The 14,006-nt window shown below is 30.8% G+C and overlaps 1 protein-coding gene across 1 annotated transcript in view; it reads right to left on the bottom strand.

Annotated features, from left to right (window-relative positions):
• The window catches only part of LOC137398793 (uncharacterized), a 33,945-nt gene extending 21,255 nt beyond the window's left edge, over positions 1-12,690 (bottom strand). Inside the window, exons 1-4 of the mRNA XM_068084969.1 lie at positions 12,664-12,690; positions 9,826-9,966; positions 7,489-7,629; positions 3,194-3,334 (exon numbers count right to left, since the gene is read on the bottom strand). Of these exons, the coding sequence (XP_067941070.1) occupies positions 3,194-3,334; positions 7,489-7,629; positions 9,826-9,932 (389 nt within the window). The 5' untranslated portion in view covers positions 9,933-9,966; positions 12,664-12,690. The remainder of the gene's footprint in view (positions 1-3,193; positions 3,335-7,488; positions 7,630-9,825; positions 9,967-12,663) is intronic.
• Between the last annotated feature and the right edge of the window lie 1,316 nt (positions 12,691-14,006).

Below are 14,006 nucleotides of genomic sequence, written 5' to 3'. Positions count from 1 at the left end.
AGCAATTAGCTTTATCAGAGCACGAAAGAAGAAGAAGACCCAGCCACAGACTCATGGCCCGAGAGGCTGGTCCAGACTGACTGACCACTCTAATAGGACAGCCTCGAGCTGGTCATCCGTATTCAGGCCATGCCGCACTAACTTCAGGAAAAAGAAAGACAGTTTAAAGAGGTAGCCTACAGTACCATAACCAAGATACACCAGCTACTAAAAACAAACAGTTTATTAATCATCAAATAATAATAGCTAAGTAATTAATTAGTTAATTAATTAATTAGCCGCCCTAAACACCATGTTGAGCAGCTCGACACGTGGCTGCGGCTGGTTGCTCCACCATTTTGTATTACTTAGACACCATCTTTAATGGAGGAGAGTGTGTGTCAGACGCCGGGCCATGACTTTGTAATTCTTGTAAATACTTTTATATGTATATAAATGTTTCTTGCATGCTGTGTTGTTCTTTTTATTATATTGTTGTTAATATGTTCATATGCTATAACACTGATATGTCTTCGTTTATGTGGCTCCGTTTATTATCCATGCTATACAGTTTTTTACTCGATTCCGTTAGCCGAAATGAGTAAATTTCTAGCATGTTAAAGAACATGCTTACTTGGTTATGCAGAGCATAATATGGGTTTTTTAATACAATTGAATGGAAAACCATACTCATTCCCTCTCTTCTTATGTGAAAGTCTCGATATTGTTATACCTACCATTTAGAGTATAAACTTTAGGTCAAAAAAATTAGAGTGAATCTGATAATTATATGATCTTTTTAAAAATTCTAAAACTGTCAGTAAATTATGCTTATCCTGGTTAACACATGAATGATCATATTGTTGTAATTTCATTTTCACCCTGACTGTCTGCAGTTTTGAGCTGTCTAACCAGATTATATTCATTTTAGAACTTTTAGAAATACAGTACTTAAATTGTTAGTTAACATAAAAATAAGAAATGCTAAATGCATACTTTTATAATAAAAACTAATTATGAGCTGAGCTTAAGTAAAACATAACACAATTGCCTGATTTTTTCAATTAAAATAAGTGCTTTATTAATGTTACTCGACAAGCTATGAAATCAGTTGATTCATAGATTGTTAATAAAAGCTAATATAACAACATTGGATTACCTTAAGAATGTATTAGTTCGAAAATCTTGCAAACTATTATGGAAATCTAATCCAGTGCTATATCGTGAATTTTTTTATTTGTTGTAGCAATAACATTTCCTATTTGGAAGATATTTTGTTACGTAAAAAGTAGAGCTGCCAAATGATCGCGTTAATTAAACAATTAACACGATTACTACAAATAAACGATAACCTGAGTTGAGCCAATTAATTTTCTATTAAAATGCAACTGAGGTGATGATCTTGATGTGGTTCCTTTCCTTGGAAAGGAGCCACATCAATTAAATGCTAGTAAAATGCTACAATTTAGCATTTTACTAGCATTTCATTCACTAACCAATGAATATTATGACAAGCAGCACTTTTTTACCAATTAAATTTAACCACAACAGTTTTGCACTCAACTATATAAACACTAAAGGAGTCACTAACATATAACTTGTTTATACATTACAATGACGCAAGCACCGAGTCGATCTATCCGTAAGCCGACATGTTGTTAGTTGTTTCAAAATGTTTCTAGGTAATAGAAACAAAAGCAGTTTTGGTATAATTTAATATCTTACAGTCTATTTTTTGTTTATATTTTATAACTTTTTTAGACCAATTATACAAAGATTTGAATTTTTCAAAGAATCGAAATCATATTTCATGTTTGAAAAACAAACTTGTCTTTCGAAAGGCGGTAAAATTGACACTATATTGCAACATGAAAGCAGAAAAACGTCCTCAGTATAGGCTGATGCATTTTCAGACGATGTTGGATGCATAACAACAATGTGAAGTGCAATATATGCCAAAAATAGTTTGCCCACCACCACAGCATAATATCATTAAAAATCATTTAACTAATTCGCATCATACCGCTCAGAATTCATCACGGGCTGTCGCAGCCAACAACTACTACTACTACTGACTACCGCCACTACGGTCCCCTGTCAGAGGCTAGTTTTTAAAGCTGACAATAAAAATTATTGTATGTAGGCAGAGGGCATCTCTTCATTTGGATAATGTACAGTACATAAACTATGCTGCCTCAACTTTTGGCTTGCTTAGTTATAAACTTTCATAGAATATTTTCGTTTCATAATAATTAATGCATTGTAACTTATTTACATTGTACATAAAATATACTTCTGTTAACAATAATTGTCTCAAATATAATTAATTTGTATGTAGCTGAACTATTAGTTTTCAAATATGCATGTTTAAGCGAGATCAATTCTAAGATTAATCGAAGATTAACTGGTTCAGACCAGTGTTTAATCGCAATTTTTTTTTATAATCATTGGGCAGCTCTGGAAAAAAGTAATTGATGTTTTGTGAAAATGATAAGATTGTCGGCTTATGTTTTCAGTGAGCTTAACTTCAGCCAAATAATTCATTTGTAATATATTTACATTAAGTTACTGATTTGAGAAATCACGGAGCAGGTTTTACTGAAAAAAAAATATTTTCAACAGATAAAAAAGTAGGGTGAGGCCTCCAAAAAGCTTTTTCAAATATGACAAGGATAGTTTGAAGACCCGGCAAACCGTCTGATTAAAAATGAATTTTACAGTCACTAGCTATTTATTAATAAGGCTCCCATATAAGTTGTTTCTTACCTTTCATTAGCTACTGTAATTATTGCAGTTTATCACATATTAAAGTATAACTTGATTCAAAACCTAAGAAATATTCTAATTTAAAAACAGTAATAGCCAATCATTCATTGGACTTCTTTCATAGTTATTTAGGAATTTATGTTATAAGATAGTTTCTGTGCATTAGTTCCATGCTTGTATTTTGACTCAAGAACAACAACTATCAGCACTGAAAACTCAGCACTATTTACAACGAACCTCTATTATGATGCAGAGAATCAGATATTATATTTGGAAGAAACATAATTGCCTGTATTTGTACTACTACCTTCAGGGTAATAGAAAAATAGAACATAAATAGGAAACTTCAGTTTTCTACGAAGCACTTGTTATTTCAAATAAATTTTGGCTCAAATAATTTGCATGGAAATTTGTCAGGTGGTTTGATTGGATCTATATAAATACTGACCTGAATGGAGGTTTCTTCACGTCACAAGAATGCAAATCCAGCTTCTCTAATAACATCGGTTTTTCCATACAGAAAAGTGACTCAGAATCCAGTTTATTGGAGCTGATATCCAGTTCTTTCAGATTGGTCAGTGAATCAAAGCTGTAACAAATAGGCATAGGTAACCATAATATATGTAATAGTATTCATTCAGGCTATGGTAATATATGTGCTTATCTGACCTTCAACTATTTTAGATTGGTAAGTGAATCAAATATATTACAAACAGACGTAAAAAACTACAATATTGCTAGCATTTTTCAATAAAAAGAAAATATTTTATGCTTGTTCAAAATTTAAGGTGACATCTAACTGTCGGTGTGTAAAGTATAGAAGGTTCCGATTTTTTTTTCGCAACTGATTTTCAGGTCTAAAATATCAGTTGATTAATCAAATCTGCAACACAATATTACATTTTTATAAAAAATATTGATTATACCTACTATTTAAACTTATGGTCGCAAAAAATAAAAGTGAATATGCTGATTATACAGTAACACCTTTAAGAATTTAAGGTAAGTAATGCTTATCATGGTTAACCATCAATTATCATGTGGTTGTTGTGTTATTCGCACACTGAAAGTCAGCAGTTGTGAACTGTCTCATTAGATTATTGGCAAAACAAGTTGTTTCTTACCTCTTATCACCCAAGAATTATCGTTTATCACATATTTAAGTATAACTTGATTCAAAACTCAACAAATATCTTAACTTGAAAACAGTAACAGACAATCATTTTTGTACCTACTTCATATTTTTTGTGGAAGTTATTCCCCACTACCGATGACTGATTAAATACCATGTAGCAGGAAATCTGAGTTTATATAAGACAGAATACAGTTCTAAAACATGATTATGTTCATCTGTTGAAGTTATGAGCACCATCAAGTTTGCATGGATATTTGCAAATAAATCATGTCAACTTTGAAAAAATTCTGAAACTAATGTACAAGCTTTAACAGAATTGATACATATTATGTTGGTTTTTTGCACATCAATAAGCCAATAATGATCTAACTAGATACAAGTGAAGAAACTTGGTAAGGTGTTAACATTTTTATCCGCCATAAGATACCAATGAACATGTATGGTAACACAACATGATGTGAGATATTATGGTCATTGATTCACAAGAATATATTAATTTGTTTGGATGTTTTGCATACTTCATCTCTCTAAGTTTGTCTCTCCTCAGTTGTATTTTTATAATAAAGAGGACACCTCAGAAACTTTTTTGGCATTTATTCTCTCTCTTTAACTTTTACCCAACTAGCAATACGTATGATTTGCAATAGCCTTTATCTTTAAGGTTACCTAGTTACTGAGATAAAAATAGTTGTTTTAAACTACACTGACAAAGTTTCAACAACTCAAAAACTGCCCGAGTCACATACAAACAATTACTCTCCGCATAGAATGTAGTAGCTGCACAGTAGCTAAGATTTCAAATGTTTGCCTTAATTTTTTCTCTACAAAGTTTATTATTTTACAGAGAAATAATTACATACTTGTTAAAACCTAACACTTTAAATTGTGTACAAATTGTCATACCGTAAAGCTGGTGCCATGAAAATGCCACAAACTGTGTAGCAGATTTTCAAAGCATTTTTAATCATTTTTGCTACAACTGTGTAAAAGCACGAGACTGGCAATTTATCAAAGTTACTAGCTGTACTATCTGACTATCTGGCGTTGCCAGAGTAATAAAAAAGTTATGTGAACTGAACATTTATTTATTTTCAACAATTAACATTCTAACTTTTCAAGTTCATATCATGAGATAATATTCTTGTGCAGTTCAAATAAATTAGGTGAGAGAAAAAACAACTGTAAATGATTTTAAGCTTTTTCAAACAACCACAACTTTTAAAATTCCTACCATAAAAGATTACAATAATTGCTCTGATTGCAATAAAAAAATACTTGGTATATGTTTATATGATAATAGTTGGTTTCAGTTTTGGCATCAAAAGGTAAAAATATTGTATAGACATATAAAGAGGTATTGAAACCCATAGTAATGATATAATGCAATCACTGTTTCTTAAAAAAAAATCATTATTAAAATAGTCACAAAACAATATGTCAGCCTTAGAAACTACAATTGTCTACAATAACTTAAATACCTTTTGAAGCCATGAGCAGCAAAGAAATGCCACATAACAATGAACTACTTGCAGAGTTCTTAGCTTCAAGACAAAAGTGTATCATAACTGCTAAATCTAACTTATATAAATTCAGCTTACTAAAATTACTTAAAAAACGTTTTTGTATGTATTTTAGTAATCTTTTAACTTCAATTTTATTACTTACTTAGGAAGTCGCTTTTATTGCAACGGATGACGCTGAAATGAGATATCATTGCCTAATTTGATTTCAAAAAATATTTTTCTTGATACCGTTTTTTGGGAAAAATTAGCCTACTAGACAAAAAAGCTTTGTGTTTCAAAAAGGTTAGTAGGATTCATAGTTTTAAATAACACGTCAATGAGAGTAGAAATACCTATAAACCTGCGCTATTATCAGAAATGAGGAAATGTAGTGTGGGGGGAAAAAAGTTTTCGGAGCAGATGAAATGAACTAGGTAAACAAAGAAATGTAGATGTGTAATAAACAGCAAGTATGTAAAATACGAAACAGATGATTTTCAAATTATACAACTAATACCAACTGAAAAAACCCATTAACTATCAGTAACTCGTTGCAATCAGTTCAAAAAATGCCAGATTTTAATTTCAAGATGATATTTTGTTGATATCATTTTGCCCAAAGAAAATTAGCCCTAATAAGGTGAGGACTAATAAGCTTCGCGTTCCTCAGAGCGAAAGGAGTCCATCGAGTTTCAATCAATGCGTAATTTTAAAAGGAAATATCAAAAAAATGATATATATGTTATGTAGTAAGAGCAAAAAAATGTTAGAGCTTCTTTAGTCTCGCGGTTAAAGCGCTGGTTTATGAAACTGGGTTCGCAATCCTGGTGAGTTCAAGTCCAGTCCAATTTGAAAATTTTGGTAGCCTCAGCTGGTCATACCTAAAGACAGACTACAGACAACAGACTTGAAACTTGGAAAAATATAAACATGTATATTCAAAACCATTACAGAAAAAACAAGGTTAACAATCTTTAGTAGTCTTCTGAACCAATAATGTTTCAAACAGTTCATAGCCCTACCATTGGTGAAACAGTTACAGGTGAAATACACTGTACATAGTGGGTCATTGCAAATTAGATATTGTAATACAATAATTTTCCTTAAAATATAAATACATAATTATTCTAGGATATGGACATATTTTTGATTGGCTCTATGCACACAAATAAATGTTTCCATTTGTTTGTTAAGTACAGATACGATGAGCTCATTAATCAGCTACTCACTAATCAGAAATGCTTCTTATCAAGCTAAGGCGAGCCCAACTATGCCGCTCTTTGCCATACACAATTACTTTGCTCTGCCAGCCTTATATAGTTTGTTGTAGAGAAAGAACAAGCCTGTTTGTGTTCCATAAATGATATAAACATTTAAGAAAACTAAGAACCCTACAGAAGCTGTTTCCTTACTGAAGGTGGCAGCTATAATCTGTCTTTTTTGTTTACATTCATTTTAGTTAGCATTTCATTCATGCACAGTGATACAATCAAAAATTTAACAATTCTAAAAACTCACTACTCTAGAAACAATAAATGAACAAGCATCATACCAGAACATAAAAGTACATAATTAAGTAAAAATATTAAACTTAAATTATGACGGCTATCGTCATTGTAAAATAGTTAAGGCGGTGCCAACATAAATTTTATTGACTTCTAGAAAGGAGTTAAAACAATTTCATGAAAGCTACTGCTGAACAAAAATACGTTATTGAGAGTTTAGTTTTTAAATATGTTTTAAAGGCTGAAGTTCTTATGGAAAAATAGCTTTTTATGTTTAAATTGTAAAACAAATTTTGGAATTAATTGCTATTTTACATGTAGGTTCACACGGTGACTCAAGGACCAAAATTATCAGCGTTAAAAACTAACCATTATTTAGAACAAACATCTATCATGATACCAGAGAATCAGATATTGTATTTAGAGACAACATAACGGCCTGTATTTGTACTGATATCTTTAGTGTGATGCCCAAAATAGCACCCAAATAATTAACTATAGTTTTTTACTAAGTGAATTTTATGTTCAATAAATTTTGAGCAAATAACGAGCATGGAACCTTGCAAGTTGTTCGATGGAGTTTTTTTTGATAAACACTGACCAAAATGGAAGTTTCTTCAGGTCACAACAACGCAAGTTGAGCTTTTCTAAAGACTTCAGCTTTTCCATGCCGACAAGCAAATCAGAATCCAGTTTATTTGAGCGCATATCCAGTTCTTTCAGATTGGTCAGTAAATCGAAGCTGTAACAAACAGGCAAAAGGAACCATAATATTTGTAACAGCAGCCAATCAGGCCAAAATACTACATGTAAATACTTAACATTCAACTTTCCTAAATTTGTACGTTGACTGAATCTCTCGCAACCAATCATAAACAACAACAAAATCGCAAATATTATTCTTTAAGAATAAATTATTTTATGGTTGTTTATAATTTTAGGTGACATCAATTTGTCAGTGTGTAAAACGTAGATGCATAGGGTTTATTGCAACTGGGTTTAAACTCTGGAATATTGGTCAGTGAATCAAGGCTGTAACATAGTATGACACAAAAACTGTGTATGAAAACTGATATAACAAAGTTGTATTATGTTGATAATACATTAAAAATTACTGTAATAAATACAATAAATTGTTTTTGAAATTTCATCTTGGGCTATATTGTGATTTTTTTCAATAATTGCAATGATAATGTAACTTACTTGAAAGATAGTTTATTATTTTACAAGCCAATTTATGTTTTGCTGAATAGTATCAAGGTCTGGATTTGTTTCAGCCATTTTCACATTAGCAAAGTAGTTTCTTATTAATATAAATGTACAATGCTTGTGATTTGAGATTTCAAAGAGCAAGTTTTACCAAAAAGAAAAACAATTTGTTTAAAACAACAAAACTTTTTTGTGCAGCCTCATAACACTTTTTTAAATATGAATGTTTTTAAATCAAAGAGCTTGTCAGCCATCAGATTATTTCAGATTATTATATCAGATATGTTATCTTCCAAACAGAAACAGCCATTCATTTATTAAATCTCCATTATATTTTTTGGGAATTGTATCCCCCTACCGACAACTGATGATACCATGTAGCAGGAAATCAGAGTCTATATGAGACATAATAAAAATCTAAAGCATGGTGATGCTCATCTGTTAAAGTTTTAAAAATTTGTTACCGATTTTAATGTCTAAAATTGAATGATGCCCAATTGTAACTAATTCTTAAAATAATATTTCATTTAACTGGAGCATTATGCATCATCAAACTTAAAAATAGGTGAAATAGTTTAGTCTTTACAGAGTCATTTGACAGATATAATTATATAGAACGGTTATTAATAAAGGGCCTCCACCTAGCTATGAATGAAAGATAAAAGCTCTAATATTATTACTGAATAATTGTGATACAGTTTCCAGGTGATGCAAATAACTGACAAACAGCCCTAAGTATCCACAATATTGCTATACAATCAGTCCAGCAGAATTTACATCAACCAAATATTTACCAAAGTCGACGCACTAGGTCAGTGATGTGCAACCGTTTTCATTGGACTGCATGCGGCTCTCAGAAATTTTTATGTGGCCACATTCATCTTCTCAATTTTGTCTTGTAATATGTGAAATATACGCTGCTCAATCAATGAATTTCCCAGTCACAAAATTTCCACAGAGTACATGTACCATGCATTTCAACGCTAAGACCAATACCCTTTATCTTTTAATGATTAGAGGTACATGAAGTTGAAAGTTTAATATTAGGAAGTTTGGAAATCCCAAAAAGTGTAACAAAATATTTCAACGATCCAAGAACTTGCTATTGCTAAACCAATAAATAAACATACAGCATAATAGCAGAGCATCAAAAAATACATATTGAAGTAACGCTAAAACACTGAAATGGTTGACAGCTATCTATGGTAAACTATCTATCTATCTATCTATGGTAAACTAGTCAACAAGGTGCAAACACAATTTTTTATGAGTGCTGATTGAATTAAAACAACTTCATGAAATTGTTGCTGAAAAGAAAACTTGACAGGTAATTTAGTATTCTTTTATAAAAATCTCAAATATCATTTCAAATCTAACACTTCCTTGATTGAGCCTGCTTTCAATAGTTTTCAAGTTCGCTTTTTGTATTTAGTTCATAAGATAGTTTCTGTAAATTAATTACTAATTTATTTTCATGCTTAGTGACTCAAAAACACAAATTATTAATGCTGAAAACTCACCAATATTTACAATAAACATTTATCATGATCCCAGAGGCAGCGATATAATGACTTGCCTTTTTACTATTATATTTAGAGTAATAGATAAATGGCACACAAATAGTTAACGTTAGTTACTACTAAGAGAATTTTATTTTCATTAAAATTGGCTTAAATATTTTGCATAGAACCCTGTCAGGTTGTTTGATTGAGTGTATATAGATACTGACCTAAATGGAAATTTCTCCAGGCCACAAGAACTCAAGTCGAGCTTCTCTAATAACACCGGGGATTCCATACCAACAAGCAAGTCAGACTCCAGTTCATTTGAATGCATATTTATTTCTTCCAGATTGGTCAGTGAATCAAAGCTGTAACGAACAGTCAGAGAAACTATCATATCTGTAGCAGTAGTCAATCAGGCCAGAGTAATACATGTAACTATGTGACATTCAACTTTCTGAAATTGGTAAGTTAATCGAATCTGTAACAAACAGTCATAAAAAAACACATTATTGCTAACAGTATTCAATGATAAGAAGTTATTCTATGTTTGTTTAGATAGTTTTAAAATAGTGTAATTGACCAAATAGCTGGGAAAGCAACCAAATTGTTGTTTATCAGTTCCATGGTGAAACGACTTTTTGTCGCTTTCGGTAGGTGTTTATTAAGCTGTTTCTTAGCAACAAGAAACAAAGAAGTTAAGCTGTAGTATATATTTAATGCTATTGACAATATGTTAGCTAATGAATTACAATAGGAAGCACCTATCTGAGAGGTGTTGCTTTTTGCTAAAAGCTAAGGAAATCGTGACTCCTTTGAAAAAATGGAAGTTGAAAAACCAGTCAACGTACGACTCGTAAATTCAAAACAAAAAATGAAAATTTATTCAATCCCTTGATCATTTGTGATTTTTTGTCGGTTTGATATGATAATAATTCGCATGAGGAAAGTGATGTCAACTCTGACTACTTTGAATATGCAGAACAAAGTGATTTGTTATGGTAGCTCAGACGATGACGATGCTGCAGGCATCGGCTACGCTGTGGCATTGAATTCTGCCAAAGGAAGACTTCCAAGCATTTCATACATAAGCAATTGTACATAGTCGTAGCGTTTTGTAGTAGCACAAAGGTAGATGAATGTTTAGTGACAGATGATTTGGATTTGCATTTCTAAATGCATATTTTAATGCAGTTATAATTAATTATTAATTATTGTTAATTATTAATTTAATCGTAATTAAACTTAATCATGAGCTGAGTGTACCTAAAGCATAACACAATGACCTGATTTCATCACCTAGATTTAGTGCATTATCAATATTACTCAAATATTATTGCAAAAGAAACTGGATTCTAGCTTAGTTGCAGCAGATTTGATGGTCAATAAACTGAATGTGCATTCACCATTAGTGCTACAACCTACTTCTGAGAAAACTGATGTTAAAGTTTGAAAAACGAAACCTGATGCACAATTTTCTTTACATTTCAAAACACCATAGCAACCAATATCAATGAATTGTGATATTTATCTAGGTTATCTATCACAAAACTTGTCATTTATTCCTAACTTTGTAGATATTGAAAATGGCTTGGCAGGATTGTCAATTTTGAGCACAGCTATATTATCGCATGTATAGAATATTTAGGGAAATAATAAGAGTAACATATTGCACACCAACAACAACTATAAACTTCAATCTTATAAAAATGAATAATTAATCTTATAACTAAACCTTGTAATAGTCTTACAAAAATATTTATGAACTTAACCGTAACAGTGACTTCGCAATCCATCTAAAGCTATAAAATTTGATCTTGTGAAATCAAAGGTAATTAATTTTATAATTGAATCCTATAATAATTTTCGAAAATCGAATAATTAATCTTACAATTACATTTCATAATAATCTTTTAAGAATCTTTAAGGAAATACCATCATCAATTTTGTGACTGTCACTGAACTATTGAAGCACCCAAAAAAGTGTCCAAAATGTGAGATTTATCATTGAAATCAGCAAAAAAAGAATCAATTACTTTTACCAGACGCCATTTTTCATTACTCCCTGTTTAGAATAAAATTAGTTTTAAAGAAGTTTCTTTTCTGAGGGTTAAATACTTTTATTGGTTAAATTGACCTCAGAGTCAGAGAGATCACTTTTTGTTTGGTCTGGATGCAGGGGTTGCAAAAATATTTACCAATATTATAAATTCCGTTGGTCCAGCTTCAAAGTTAGTTAACGCAACTTTTTGATTGGCAACTTAACCATGGTTTCTGAGATAGCGACCAATATAACAAAATGTTATTACTTTAAAATGCATTAAAATTAGTAAATATTGTATATTATAATGAAAAACTAATTTTGTGCTATTTTGTGATAGTTTACATTAACTGTAACAAAAACAATACTTACAGAAAGTTTAACATGTGAAAAGTCCTTTACATTTTGCGCTAAATGATAATAATATCTGCATTTGTTTCAGTTAGTTTCACATGAGCATATTTATCATTTATTAATATTATTATGTATTGCTTTTGATTTGAGACATCCAATAGCAAGTTTTACTGAAAACTAAAGTTTTTGTTTCACAAAAATAAACAATCATGGTGCAGCCTCAATAGTTATTTTTAGATATGAAATTTTATAAATTAAAGAGCAGGCCAACCGTCAGATTAATAAAATTCAGTTCACAGTCACAAGCTATTTATTAATACATCCTGATTTTCAGCAATTTATAGGTTAGTTTTTATATTTAACTTGTAAATGAGTTCCTGTGAATTTATTACTCATTTAGTTTTACACTTGCTGACTCAGAACAAAAAATATAAATGCTAAGAACTCACCACTATTTACAACAAACATCTATCATGATACCAGAGCGTCAAAAATTATATTTACAGTCTAATGACCTTTATTTGTACTACTATCTTTAAGGTAATAGAAAAATAGCACACAAATTGTTAACTTTTTATACCAATTGCTTTTTATGTCAATGAAACTTTGGTTTAAAAATTTTGTGTGGAACCCTGCCAGGTTGATCAATTGAGTGTGTATGAATACTGACCTAAAAGGAAATTTCTTCAAGTCACAAAAACTCAAGTTGAGCTTCTCTAGTAACACCAGCTTGTCCTACCGGCAAGTGAAGCAGAATCCAGTTTATTTCTGCTGATATTCAGTTCTTTCAGATTGGTCAGTGATTCAAAGCTGTAACAAATAGGCATAGGAATTCATAATATATGTAAGAGTAGTCAATCAGGCCAGAGTAATACATGTAACTATCTGATATTTCATTTTCTTAAATTGGAAAGTGGTTGGATTCTGTAACAAACAGTCATAATTATTCACATTGCTGGCATTATTTAATAGAAAAAATATTATTACTTGTTTGTTTATCAATTCAGGTGACATGAAATTGTCAGTGTGTAAAGTGTAGAAGGATACAGTTTGCTGCAATTGATAATCAACTGTGAAATATTGGTCAGTGAATAAAATCTTTAACATGATATGACATATTTATCAAATGTGGTTACGGTTACCCTGTTCAGAATTTTGTTCACAACAACTAAAAGTTAATTTAGTTAAGTTGACTGGTGATACCGCCTTTTAGAAACTTCTAAAGCTGTCAGCAAACTTTGCGTATCTTAATTGGTTAAACCATGAATCATTGTTTGATTGTCATTATGCTATTCTCACACTGAAGGTCATCTGAAGGTCAGATGTTCATCAACTGTCTCATCAACTTATATTCAATTTCGATATTTTTAAAACTAGATAATATTATATAATTATATAAAATTATATAAAATAAAATTATATAAACTATAAATTCCACTGTCATACAGCCCACAACCAAAGGGGTATTGGAAAAAAAGAAAGGGTACTGATGGTTGAGAAATGCAATATTAGCAGTCCAATGCCACTGCAGTGCAATAGGATAACTGCCATGGTAGCTGTAATGTACTGGGTTTGGGTGTTATTATATACAACAAACATCAATAATGAAAGGAAAAAATTGTTTCTATCTTTCCTCCTGCAATAGGAGAAACGTAATATTGGCTAATATTAAAAGTAAAATGCACTGATATTATTAGATTAACCAGTATTACTAATATAGTAATAATAGAAAACCAATGCACAATTTTGACTACAGTTCCAAACGTCATAGCTAAAATATCAAGAAGTTGTGATTTTTATGTAGATTTTAAAAAGTTTGTTTAAAAAAGTGTTTGGTCATGACAAACAGCAATAATGAAAGAAAAAGATTATATGTTTATGTCTCTCACTCTGCAATAGGAGAAATGCGATATTAGAAGTAAAATGCACTGATATTATTAGACTAAACAATATTATTAATATAGTAATGCAGTATTAATAAAAAAACCATGGCACAATTTTGTTTACCCTTCA

Source organism: Watersipora subatra, chromosome 6, assembly GCF_963576615.1.
Source record: "Watersipora subatra chromosome 6, tzWatSuba1.1, whole genome shotgun sequence".
Lineage (NCBI taxonomy): Eukaryota > Metazoa > Bryozoa > Gymnolaemata > Cheilostomatida > Watersiporidae > Watersipora > Watersipora subatra.
The sequence above is the reverse complement of the archived record's forward strand: the minus strand, read 5'-3'. Positions and strand labels throughout refer to the sequence as shown.